The 12693-nt window shown below is 65.6% G+C and overlaps 2 protein-coding genes across 2 annotated transcripts; one reads left to right on the top strand and one right to left on the bottom strand.

Moving 5' to 3' along the window:
* Window positions 1-64: 64 nt before the first annotated feature.
* Window positions 65-9701, bottom strand: LOC113962939 (PAN2-PAN3 deadenylation complex catalytic subunit PAN2; the record flags this gene model as incomplete). Its single annotated transcript, XM_027673734.1, has 21 exons — window positions 9641-9701; window positions 8840-9130; window positions 8075-8244; window positions 7840-7960; window positions 7668-7745; window positions 7285-7552; window positions 6241-6583; window positions 5680-5776; window positions 5041-5160; window positions 4771-4890; window positions 4571-4699; window positions 4248-4447; window positions 3677-3819; window positions 3295-3401; window positions 2816-2914; window positions 2334-2410; window positions 1547-1688; window positions 1171-1308; window positions 470-529; window positions 300-390; window positions 65-222 (listed from the first exon to the last, which is right to left on the bottom strand). Coding segments are annotated over exons 2-21 (2934 nt in total), but the record flags the coding sequence as incomplete, so codon positions are not given.
* Window positions 9702-11374: 1673 nt separating this feature from the next.
* Window positions 11375-12602, top strand: LOC113962934 (interleukin-23 subunit alpha-like). Its single transcript, XM_027673728.1, has 4 exons — window positions 11375-11545; window positions 11709-11807; window positions 12250-12375; window positions 12462-12602. The coding sequence occupies exons 1-4, from the start codon at window positions 11375-11377 to the stop codon at window positions 12600-12602; spliced, it is 537 nt and encodes a 178-aa protein (XP_027529529.1).
* Window positions 12603-12693: the final 91 nt, after the last annotated feature.

The following is a 12693-nucleotide window of genomic DNA, read 5'->3' as shown; positions in this document are numbered from 1 at the left end:
CAGAATCACAGAATATCCAGAACGGGCTGCCCTCGTGCCCCGGCCCCTCCCGGGGACCCCCGACCTCGTTGAGCGTGACGAACTCGGCGTCCAGCCCCACCAGGTCTCCGGCCTGCGGCATCTCGCTCAGCATGAGGGGGATGAAGGTGGCGTGGCACTTGCGCTGCTTGCGAGCCAGCGAGGCCTCTGCCAGCAGCACGCTGGCCTCGATGGGGTTCTTGACTGCAGGGAAAGGGGAAGGAGCTCAGCGGGGAGCCGGCGGCGCCGGCCCCGCGGCCGCCCCCGCCGCAGCCACTCACTGACGAGGTTGTACTTGGCGTTGAGGTTCCTCCGGGCGTAGTAGAGGATGGCCGGAACCTTCCAGCTCATGTCGAACTGCACGGCCTCGCACTGCAGGGAGGGGACAGTGCGGGGCAGCCCCGGGGCCTCCACGGGGTCCCCAAAGGTGCGGCGTCGCCTCAGAACTCACCTTGTCCACGGGCTCGATGAGGAAGTCGTTGAAGAGGTACCACTGCTGGTGTGTGACTCCCTGTGGGGAGAGGCACGGGCACGGCCGTGAGGGCCCCCCCAGCCCAGGGCAATGACTCCTCTGCCCAGTTACCAGGGAAAGAGGGGTGTGACGGTGCCATGTGGGAACCCCCGCCCTTCCTGGGACACCGTGGGGAAATCCCTGCTGCCCTGGGTGGTGACAGTGTACATGAAGTGTTGGGGCTGGACGGGCTCTGGGCTCTGCCCAGCTCCCGACCAAAACTCCAGGGAGATGCAAGAGATAAGAGACAGGGATGGAGCCTTGACACACTCCGGGAACTCCTGGCTTGGGCATCTCCACCAGACAACAGGACTGCCCAGACCAGCCCTGTCCTTGGGAAGGGAGATGACGTCCTTGCCCTTACCTGGAAGTACAAGGAAAGCTGGCACCGTGCCCGTGGCCAGGAGGAACCAGCCCGAGTGTGTGTGGGAAGAGGGTTTCTTCAGCCCTTCCCTCCCCATGAGGGGCCCGGGCAGCTCTGTGCTGTTCAGGGCTGCCTGGCACGTTCAGCCAAACACTCAGCACTTGACTAAGAGACCCCTGAACGGGGCTGTTAACGATGCCCTGGGCAGCAGGACCCCTCGGGAGGGCTCTGGGGAGCCCCCAGGGGACACAGTCGTGGGAATCCCGCAGGGTCTCACCTCCTTCCGCTGGTGGTAGGTCTCCCCCACCTTGATGTGCCCCACCAGGCTGCCCCCCGTGCGGGAATCCAGGATGTGCACGACGGTGGCCATGAGGTCGTAGATGTACACGGACTCGGGGTCATCTGCTGGGCTCAGCTGCGGGAGGAACCGGCCCGGGGAAGTGGCTGAGTCCCCTCCAACCCAAACCCCGGCACTCGGACGCGCTGTCACCGCCAGCCCCGAGGTTTTCTCGCTCCCCCGAGGTGTCTCCGAGAGCTCCTCGTCACCTCTCGGCCACAGGGGCTCGGCAGAAAGCGGCTCTGAGGCGGCTCTGCTGCCACAGCCCCGAGAGAACTCGACCACGGAGCCCCACAATGAGCCCGTCAGCCTTTACCTCGTCGGTCTCGCTCCAGTTGCTCACGTCAAGCTCTTTGCTCTTGGTCAGCCTCATCTTGATGGCGTGAGGGATCCAAATGTTCTTCAGTTCCTCCACGGAAGCGTACGAGTGCCCCACGTCGGGGTTCCCCAGATCCTTCCTGCACACACAATCATGGAAAGCTGAGGCAGAGGGTGATATAAGATGTCATCCTGGCCAACTTCTTCAGGGCAGGATCCCCACCCACCCACTCCCCAGCTTATTCCCAAACCCCCTGGGGGAGCTGCCTGGAGCAGGACCATGGCAGAGGAGCTCAGCCAACGTCAGCCACCAAAGGCCAACGTGGGTCTGGGGCTTTTGTCAGTCAGAAAAGGGGAACGAGGATGGGGGGCTCAAAAAGGGATCACCAGGTGGGTCACAGAGGTGTCTGAAGGGGATGTGGTGCAGCCTCAGAGCAGAACAGAGACTGTTCCAGTTCAGAGCCCCCAAGGAGCTACAGACAGGCAGGTTATCAAATTTTCATTATTAAATGAGAAATGGCCCAGAGAACCACTCAGGAGGTGTCACTGCTCAGAGCCACCACCCCAGGAACAGAATCACAGAATCTTTGAGGTTGGAAAAGACCTCCAAGACCATTGAGTCCAACCTGTGCCCCATCCCCACCTCATCACCCAGCCCAGAGCACTGAGTGCCACGTCCAGTCCTTCCTTGGACAGGGATGGGGACTCCACCACCTCCCTGGGCAGCCCCTTTCAGTGCCTGACAACCCTTTCCATGCAGAAATTCCTCCTGAACGGTCACCTACCACTCCCCAAGAGAGATCTCCTTTCCCTTGGTGATGTCAAAGCCTCCCCTCTTCATCATGGCTTTCTGAAAGGAATACTGGCAACGAAACACGGGCAAGTGTCAGCACGTGGTGACAGGCCAGCCCTGGGGACACGGGGGTGACAGCCAGGCCAGGAGCAGGGAAGAGACAGGGATGGTAAAGTCAGTGACAGGGAAAGGGACAGTGAGGGAAACCCAATGTCCCACTTGCTCCAGGGAGCTGGCAGGGATGGGGGGAATGGCAGTGACTCCTGAGTCACACCAGCTCTGTCACCACAGGAGATCTCGTCTTTTCCAACTCCAAACGCACGGATCATGCCCCAGGCATGACCAAACAGTGCCACATCCTCTGGGAACACAGCTCAGGTGGAGCAAGAGAGGCCAGAGACAGCGAGAGCAGAGTGAAAACCTCTGCAGGGCCGGGCACCGCAACCCCCCTGAGCCCCCAAGTGCCTCCCCCACCTCAGCCTGTGTCTTCCAGAAATCTGCCTCCTTGGAGCTGTTCACCTCACAGTTAATGACCAGGACGTCGGGCAGGCAGCGGATGTTCCGGGTCTGCACCTGTGGAGGGAGCAGGAGGTGGAAGTGGGGCAGCCCTGGGAGCCTGGAGAGGCTCAGGTTGGGTTTGGAACTCTCAGCCCTCCCCTCCCCGGCTGCATTCCCGGTAGCTGGGGGTACTCCCAGGACAACTGAGGCAGGGAGCAGCCTGCTCCATCAGCTCCCAGGGGGTTTCTCTCTGCCCCCTACCCCGGGAGGACTCAGTCCTGTGAGATGAATTCACACAGCCCAGGAAATACCCCCCGGCACACGGGCTGCCAGCCGGGCCAGGAACCGAATCTCCGGCATCCACTCAGGAGGTTCCCCGGTGACTAATGGACAAACTGCCCCCCTCGTGCCCATCTCCTGCAGCCCCTCGTGCCCGTGCCCCCTCCTGGGCTCACCGTGGGCTGGTACTTCTCGCAGTTCTCACACCAGGCCTGTGTGTTCTGCTCCAAGCAGATGCTTCGCTTTAAAATTTGGGCGAACTCGTAATCCTTGACTGGTTTTTCTGAAGGGAGAAAGGATCATAACGTCACCTCCCAACACACAAAAACCTTCACCGGCTTAGCTCAGCCAAACCTCTGGGGTTTTCCTCACAACCACCAGCCAGAAGGTCAACCCCCAAATCTGTCTTTCTGTAGCCAAAAGCTCGGCTGGTCGGAAACCCAACCCTAGACCTGGGGCTGCCACAGCCTGGCAGCTCCTCACCACAGGTGTGTTTCACCTGGAAAAGTCAGGGATAGCAAAGGCCACCCTGTGCCCAGGGCCCGGCCCTGCCCTCACCGGTGCTCTCGGGGTAGGAGAGGGTGAAGAGCAGCGTGGAGGACACCCGGACCGTCTCCTTCCCGCAGCGGCACATGCTGCAGTTCTCCATCTCACAGCTGAAGAGCTGCCCGATGACAGAGTCCCCTGAGGACCCAAAGCTGCTGGGAAAACAGAGCACTGGGGTCAGCAGGATCCCAGAGATCCCTGTGGGGGCCCACGTCTCGGGCTGCACGGGGCCAGCTCCCAGATTCCAGCAGCTCTTGGGGAACCGGCCATTGGGTTTCCAGAGCTGGTGTCCTCTGAGCAGTCCCAGCCCCTCCAAGCCCCTCTGGAAGCTCAAGCTGGTGTCCTCTGTGGAGCCTCAACCCTCCAACCAGGTTTGGCTTGGGATAAAGGCTCAGTATGGGATTCACACGCTGCCATAGCGTAGCCTGTATTCCCATGGACCACTTGGGGCATTCCCATGGACCCCTCAGGGCAGGCACGAGTGGCAAGAAACCTTCCCAAGGGATGGGTGTGGTCTCTGGGAGCCAGTTCCCCCCTCCTGGGCTCCGTCACTCCCCGTGCTGTCCCCGTGCCAGGGCCTCACCCGGTGCCAGCGCCCCGGTACGCCTGCGGCCCCTCCTGCTCCTGGGTTTCCTGGTGCAGCTGAGTGAGGATGAAACGGTTCCAGCTCTGAATGAGCCGCCCCAGGTTCACCTTCCCCGTGGCCTCGTCCGAGTCAGCCAGGATGAGCCCCAGCGCCGAGGCCTCCGGGATCGTGCGGAAAGCCCGCAGGAAGTTGCTTCCCTGGGGATGGGGCAAGAGCGTCAAGTGACAGGAGTTTCCACCCTGCCTGACACCGGCACCGCCCGGCTCCCGTTCCCCTGCAAATCCCCGTGACCCTCCCGGGCAGCCCAGCCCACGGCAGACCTGGCAGGGATCCCCTCGGGACAGGTCCAGCATGTGGAAGAGCAAGCCCAGCTCACAGCCCAGGCAGAATTCCTTCTGGCACAGGTGGTTCTGGACCAGGCAGCGGACAGGCTCCAGGAAATACAGCACCTGGCAGAGACTGAGCAGTCAGGGGGGTCCCGGGGCCGTGGGGGTCCGGGCGGGGCCGGGGGGGCTCCCACCTGGATCATACAGTTGCAGTAGGCATTGGGAATGTGGGGCTCCAGCCCTGCAAACAGCGTCTTGTTGTAATGCTTGAAGTCAAAGTCCTCCAGCCCCAGCTTGGAGTATTTGATTGTGACCTGAGCAGAGACATGAAGTGTTAAACAAGCACCTTCCCACACCGTGGGACCCCCATGGCACAGCTGGTGCACCCAGGGGTGTCCCTGCCCATGGCCAGCCCAGCCTCGGGACCCCCAGCCAGCCCCAGAGCAGCCCCCCGAGGCCACCACCTTCCTGTACTTCTTGGCCACCCTGTAGAGGTGTGGCTCCTCCTCCCGCCCGATCGGGGACTCGGGCACTTGGCTGAAGTTGTCAAACTCGTTGTCCATCTCCTTCAACCGATAAGGAATCTGAGGCGGGGAGAGAAGGGATGAGCAGCTGAACCCTGAGGTGGAGAGAAGCCTCACGTACTGACACAAGCAACTCCTGGGCTTTCCTGCCTCCCTGAATGAGCAAAGGGATACACCAGAACGGAGGGGGGCCCTCCCTGGACCTGCACGAGGCCTCCACACCTTCCTTCTCACAGGGATTTGTCACTGTGGGAAACCACAGAGGCACCGTGGGCAGTGTTTTCCCAAGGGTGAGGGACGTGCCATGAACCTCCCAACCGGACAGCTCAAGCCTTCCCTGCCCCAGAGCCAGGGAGGGATGGGACTGGGAAAACTGCCAGGCTGGCTCTGCTCCAGAGAAGCTGACACCTCCAGACTATACACCTGCAACATCCCACGGGAATTCCGCCTCTCATCCCTGTCCCTGAAACCTCGGAGATCGCTCAGCACGCAGCAAACTCTGCCCCCCTCCAACCTGCAGAGCTCCAGCGCTGGAAACACCACCCCACACCCTCCAAATCCCCCGCTGAGAGCGGGCACCTGGTTGCGGAGCTTGGTCCTGGGGTTGGGGGCGTAGCCAATGAATCCCACTTTCTTCATGGTTCGCAAAATCTCGGGATCTACTGGGGGGGCTCGCCTGCAAACAACACCCCCCGAGTCAGGGCAGCACCTCTTACCCACCCAGAGGCCTCCTGGGTGTGCTCAGGGACCCACCCTAAGGGTGGTCCCGAGAGCTCCCCCTCCTCAGTCCTTCCCCAGGTTCATTTTCCCACCCCACACACCCCCCGGGTTGTGCCAGGGCAGGGTGGCAGCGCTGAGCACAGGCGGGTCAGGGACAGGCAGAGGGAAAACAAGAGTTTCCACACGGGCAGAAGGGAGCTGGGATCCCACTGGGATCTCCTCATCAGCAAGGGAGCTGGGATCCCACTGGGATCTCCTCATCAGCAAGGCCGAGGTCTGACCGTCCCCTACCGTCCCCACACCCGTCCGGCCGCTGCCCCTCGGCCGTTCCCGTCCGCTGCCAGGAACTCATCCGGCGCTTCCCGGGGCAGGTGAGGAGGAAGGAGAGGTGGTTTTTTCCCGGGAGGGGCCGGGAATCACCGTGGTGCCGGGGCGGAGTTGGCGGCGGGCCAGTCGGAGAGCAGCGCGTCGCTGGTCAGCGGCACCGGGATGAGCGAGAGCGGCACCAGGTCCTGGTTCCAGTCCAGGTGTGGCAGCGTGTCCACCATGCAGGGCAGGGCGAAGTCGGTCTCCCGGGAGTAGGCGTTGAAGGTGACCTCGGGGGAGTCGGCCCAGAGGTGGACGCAGCCCTCGGAGTCGCCGAAGGCCAGCGCCTGTTTGCTGGCGGACACGTCGAAGGTCATGATGAGGGGCCCCACCGTGTTCACGTGGAAGATGTCGGCGGGGTTGGCCAGCCCGGTGGGCTCGCAGAACTGGCACTGGCCTGGGGGAGAGCAAGTGCAAGGACAACGTGGCACCGGGACGCGGTGACCCGGGACGTGGTGACCCACGTGTCCCTCGCCACTGGACACGGGTCAGCAGTGCTCGGCCGGCCACCCTTGGATCATGGAATATCCATGGGACATCCACGGAAGGGACCCACAAAGATCAAAGTTCAGCTCCTGGCTCTGCACAGGAAAACCCCAGAAGTCCTCACAGTCCCCAAATCCAAACACCTGAGAGCGTTGTCCAAACACTCCCTGATCTCTAAAATTATGGAATATCCTGAGTTGGAAGGGACCCACAAGGATCCTCCAGCCCAACTCCTGGCCCTGCACAGGACAGCCCAACAATCCCACCACGTGCTGAGAGCATTGTCCAAATGCTCCTGGAGCTCTGGCAGCCTTGGGGCTGTGCCCACTGCCCTGGGGAGCCTGGTCAGTGCCCAACCACCCTCTGGGGGAAGAACCTTTTCCTGAGATCCAACCTGACCCTGCCCTGACCCAGCTCCAGCAGCTCCCTCAGCTCCCATCGCTGCTCACAGAGAGCAGAGATCAGCGCTGCCCCTCCTGAGGAAGTTGTACATAGCAACGAGGCCTCCCCTCAGTCTCCCCTGCTCCGGGCTGAATCCCCTGGGATTTGACCCCGAGCTTGGGGACGCCGGGACCACCACCCCCCTACCCCCAGGGCCGCAGCTTCACACACCCGTCTGGGAGATGATGGCCAGGCGGGACGTGTAGGTGGGGATGAAGCGCAGGAAGAAGGGGTCGATGTGGACCTGCAGGGGGGTGGTCGCCCGCATCATGCGCAGGTCGTAGACCTTGAGGAAGCGGTCGCAGGCCAGCCCGTTCATCCGGCTGGAGAAGCCGCAGGTCACCAGCAGGTTCCCGTGGACGTCGAAGTCGGACAAGCTCCCGGAGTAGGCGTCGAACTCGTGCTCCACCACGAAGGTGCGCAGGTCGCGCAGGGACACCTGCGGGGGGACGGGGACGGGTGCCAGAGAGGGACCCCGACCCCAGGGCACCTCGGCAGGTCAGGCGGGGCTGGCGTTACCTTTCCTGAGGTGTGCCCGCAGAGGTTGGCATTACCTTTCCCGAGGTGTGCCCGCAGAAGAAGAAACGGTTCGACTGCCTCATGATGGTGATGCCGGGGACCTCCACGGTGTACTGGGAGGGAAGCGGGATGAGCAGGGATGAGCAGGGATGAGCAGGGATGAACCCTTGGAGCTGCTCCAGGGAGCAGCCCCCGGCCCAGCCGTACCTTCTGCGTCTCCTGGACGGTGTTGAGGTCGATCTCGAGGACGTGGTTCTGCAGCCCGGCCACGAGCAGGGTGCTGCTGTCCGTCAGCAGGAGGCTGTGCATGTCCTCGGACTCATCCATGCTGCGGGAGAGGATGGGACGCCCTCACGCTCCTGCCTGGCTGCAGGAGGCAGCAGGGAAGGGGTGGTGGGGAGGCAGAGGGGCCAGGACCACCCCCAGCACGGGGAGGACTCACAGGTAGTCAAAAATGATGAGGCCTCCCCGCGACATGTACTTGAGGTTGGTTTTGGTGAGGAAGAGGACGCCGTTCTCCAGGCTCTGGATCTGGCGGATGTCGTCGCTGCTGTTCACTTGGAAGGACGAGTATCGCTCCAGCGTCGGCCCGAAGAAGGAGGTGGCGTGGCCCTAAACACAGAGGGGCAGGGACATCACAACCCACCCCACGTCCCAGGGATGTGACACAGGTGAAGGTGGCTTTGTCCCGCACCAGCTCCCAGGAGGAGGCAGCGACCGGCGGCCTCAGAGCTCGGCCGGACTACGGGGGGATCTCCTGGCCCCCCCCGGGTGCTCCAGACTGTGGGAGGCTGGTCAGACTTTTCCCTGGATGCAAACACCAGCAAGGAATCAAAAGATCCATCGGTCCCACAGCCGTGACTTGGGAAGCAGCAGGAGGCCCGTGCTCCGAGAATCGACATGGGCAGATAAAGGGGGAAGGGTTTTAAACTAAAGAAGAAGGTTTAGATGGGATTTTGGGATGAAATTCCTCCCTGTGAGGGTGGGGAGGGGCTGGAATGGATTTCCCAGAGAAGCTGTGGCTGCCCCATCCCTGGAAGTGTCCAAGGCCAGGTTGAAGCAGCCTGGGCTAGTATGAGGTGTCCCTGCCCATGGCAGGGGGATGGAACTGGACGATCTTTATGCTCCCTCCCAACCCAAACCATCCCACGATTCCATCAAATTCCCTGCCCCCCCCCGGTTTCCCCGCAGTGACCTCCCCACCTACCCCGTGGTTCCCAATCCACAGCATCTCCTCGTGCAGGTCGAAGTGGGACACGGAGACGGGCACCCCGACCTCGGACACGGCCGTGTGGAGCTCGCTGTACATGCCCTCCATCAGGTGCACTGACTCCGGCACCGGGATGCCCTCCAGGGACACCCCCTCGGGGTCCAGCTCCACCAGGCTGGGGTTGAGGTGGGGGTCCAGGACGGGGTCCAGCGCCGGGTGCAGGGGCGGTGCATACTCGGCCAGGGAGGGGTTGAGCCCTTCGAAATTCATGGTGAACCCCGGGGGCCTCTGGGACAGAAAAGGAACTGGAGGTGGTTGGTCAGGAACACCCAGAGCCGCCGGTTCTTGGAACCGGTGACTCCGGGGATGGGAATGGCAACCGGAATGTCCAGTGAGCGTGGGGTGCAGGGCTCTGCCAGGACACCGAGGACACCGGGGCTGTAAAGTCCCTCCCAGGACACGCTCAGAGCCCTGTCACGGCCGTGAGGAGCCTGTGGTGGCCCCTGGGCCAGGGGGAACCAGGCAGTGGCCCCAGGACACCGGGTAGCTGCCCGAGGAACCGGGAAGGGGGCCCAGGATACCGGGCAGCCTCCCCGGGGTACCGGACAGCGACCCCAGAGCACAAGGAACTGCCTGGGCAGACGGGAAGCAGCGCTGGGGTACCGGGCAGCCTCCTCGGGGCACGGGGCAATAGTCCCAGGCTGCCCGGGAAGCCGAGCCCCGCCCGGTACCGGCAGCTCCTGGAGCTCGAGGCTCCGCCTCGCCCCACCCCCGGTGACTCCGGGCTAAGCTCCGCACCCTCCGCCCTTATCTCCGCGAGCCGACACCGAGCGCGCCGGCGGTATCGGCGGCAGCAGCCCTGGGCGGGGCACCAGGGTCCCGGCCCCACCGGACCCGGCCCTAGCGGCCGCTCTCTCCGAGCTCGGGGCGGCCGCCCCCCCCCCCCCCCCCCGCGCCCGCCGTTACCGAGCCGCCGCCGGGGCCGGGGCCGCGCTACCGGGCTCGTCCCGCCGGGGCCGGGCCGGGCCGGGGCCGCTCCCGCGTCGCTACGGCAACCGCGCCCCCCGCCCGCCAGCCGGCCAATGGCAGCGCGGGGCGCCGCGCACGGGCCAATCAGCGCCCGGGCAGGGCGGGACTAAGCGGCGCGGCGGGACGGGGCGGCGGAGGGGCCATAAAGGCTGGACGCGGCCGGGGCGGGGCGGGGGAGCCCCGGGGGGACCCCCCAGCTCCCGGATGCTTCGCGGACCCCCGGGCGCTGCCGGTCGGTGTGGCACCCGCGGCGGGCCGTGGGCTCCCACGGATGTCACGCAGCGTCCCCAGACACCCCACTGTACCCCACAGGGTCTCACCTTGTTCTCTGACTCCCCGGACACCCCACGGTGCCCCACGGGATCCCACCGCGTGCCCTGGCACCCCGCGGGATCCCAAAGTGTCCCCGAGTACCCCACAGTGTCCCCCGCACGCCCCTGGCATCCCACCGTGTCCACGGGTGTCACTGGAGCAGCCCGTGGCATCCCAAAGCATCCCACGGGATCCTAAAAGTGTCCCTAAATTCCCCACGGTGTCCCACGCTGTCCCCAGCATCCCACTGCGTCCCACTGTTATACGGAGTCCCACAGTGTCCCACGGGGTTCTACAGCATCCCAGGGGTCCCACCGCGTCCCGTGGCACCTCACAGGATCCCAAAGCGTCCCTAAACGCCCCACAGTGTCCCACTCAGTCTCTTGGCATCCCACAGCATCCACTGGTGTCCCACGGAGTCCCGCAGGGTCCCCGGGACAGCGCACGGCGGTGCTGAGCCCCACCGGCGCCGATCTCCCCCGCGTCTCCCCTCCCAGACCCACGGCAGACCCGCCGCCGGTGTCCGTGCCCGGGGAAGGCCGGGGGCAGCCCCGCCGGGCGGGAGCGGGAAGCGCCGGAGCCGCCCCGTCGGGGCCGCCGGGATTGCGGCGCCGCGGGCAGCACGGCCCGGCCCGAAGGGCACCGGGGCTGCGGGGTCCCGGGGGCGCGACCGCGGGGCGAGCCCCCCGGGACCCCCGAGGCCGCGGGGAGCCGCCGGCTGATGTCCCGGGGGGACACGGGGAGGGACACCGGGAGGGACACCGAGGAGACCGCGGGGACACACGAGGAACACCGGAGGGGACACGGGGGGGACACAACGGGGGATCCACCGAGGTGACACCGCCGCGGGCTCCCCGGTGCGCCCGTCGGGGGCAGCCCAGGTGCAGCCAGGGGAGGTCCCGGTGCCGGTGCGGGTCCCTCCCATGCCCGCTGGGCGCGGAGCCGCCAGGAACTGCCCCGGGTTTTCCTGCCCGTCCCGTCCCATCCCGTCCTGTCCCGGTGGGGAGCGGGGCCGGGCGCGGCCAGGGGACCCCGGCCCGGTATCGGTTCTGCTTTCGAGGGAGGCGATTTCGCAGTAACGGGGGGCGGGAGCCACCTGCCCCGGGGATTCCCCACCTGCCGCCGCCCCATAAGAACCCGGTGGCAGCGCCGGTGGCGGCATCGACCGGGAACGACCGGGAACGACTGGGAATGGCTCCGCTCCGCCGCCTCTGCCTCTGTCTCTGCCTCCCGCTGCTGCTGCCGCCGCCCGCGGCTCCGGCCCCGACCCCGGCCCCGGCCCCCCGCACCGACTGGGCCGCCTGTAAGAGCCTCTCCCGGGACCTGTCGCGGCTGCTGGCGACCGTCAAAGAACCGCACCCGGTGCTGGTGAGCGCGGGGGGCTCGGCCGGGGGGACCGGGGGGTTCCGGGGGACGGCGGGGACCGGGAAGTGCGGAGCACCCGGGTGGGAGGGGGGTCCCGAGGGTGCGGGGGGCCGGGGAGGGGCCCGGGGGACACGGAGAGCCCACTGACCCCCTGCTCCAGGAGGAGATGCAGCTGAGCCAGGAGGACCCCCAGAACTGGCCCCCCCGGATCCTCTGCAGCGACGCCTGTGACCCCCCCACGCTGGACACCAACAACACGGTACGGGGGGGGGCTGCGGGGGCTGGGGGGCTGCGGGGACGCTGAGGGGGGCCGGGGGGCCCAGGGAGGGCTCTGGGGCCCAGTAATGCTGAGGGATGTGCCTGGGGGTCCCCAGGGATGTCTGGGGTTCTCAGGGATGCACCTTGGGCTCCCAGGGGTGACCAAGGGTCTCGGGGATGCTGAGGGATGTGCCTGGGGGTCCCAGGGATTCTGAAGGTATCTGGGGGTCCCAGGGATGTCTGGGGGTCTCAGGCACGCTGAGGGATGTCTCTAAGAGTCCTGGGGATGTCTGGGGGTGCCAGGGATGCTGAGAGATGCACCTGGAGGTCCCGGGGATGTTTGAGGATCCCAGGGATACGGAGGGATGCACCTGGGGTCCCCAAGAGCGCCCGGGGGTGCGGGAGGGTCCCAGCCCCCCATCTCACCCCCCTGGCCCCCGCAGCGCTGCCTGCACCGGATCCTCCAGGCGCTCCAGCACTACCGGGACCTGCTGGGCTCCGACATCTTCCGGGAGCAGCCGCAGCCCCAGCTGGAGACCACGATGGACCAGCTGCTGGGCCTCGTGCAGGTGAGCAGGAGGGTGGGAGCCCCGAGGGAGCCCGTCGGGGGGACACGGCTGTGGCCCCGGGCCCCCTGACACCTCTGTCCCCGCAGCAGGAGCACGGCCACCCCCCCCGGCACCCCCTGGACCCCAGCACGAACTGGTCTCACGGGCTGCTCCGGCACCTGGCCCTGAACCGGCTCCGCTCCTTCGCCGCCGTCATGAGCCGCGTGTTCACCCACAGCGCCCGCTGAGCCCCCCGGGCCCCCCACCCCCCTATTTATTGCCTCCCTCTCGAGGGGTTATTTATGTGCCGCGTCCCCTATTTATCTCGGGTATTTATGG

The sequence above is a fragment of the Neopelma chrysocephalum genome, unplaced genomic scaffold (assembly GCF_003984885.1).
Source record: "Neopelma chrysocephalum unplaced genomic scaffold, ASM398488v2 Primary Assembly neopelma1_186345, whole genome shotgun sequence".
Lineage (NCBI taxonomy): Eukaryota > Metazoa > Chordata > Aves > Passeriformes > Pipridae > Neopelma > Neopelma chrysocephalum.
Note: the sequence above shows the minus strand (reverse complement) of the source record. Positions and strands in the feature narration are given on the sequence as shown.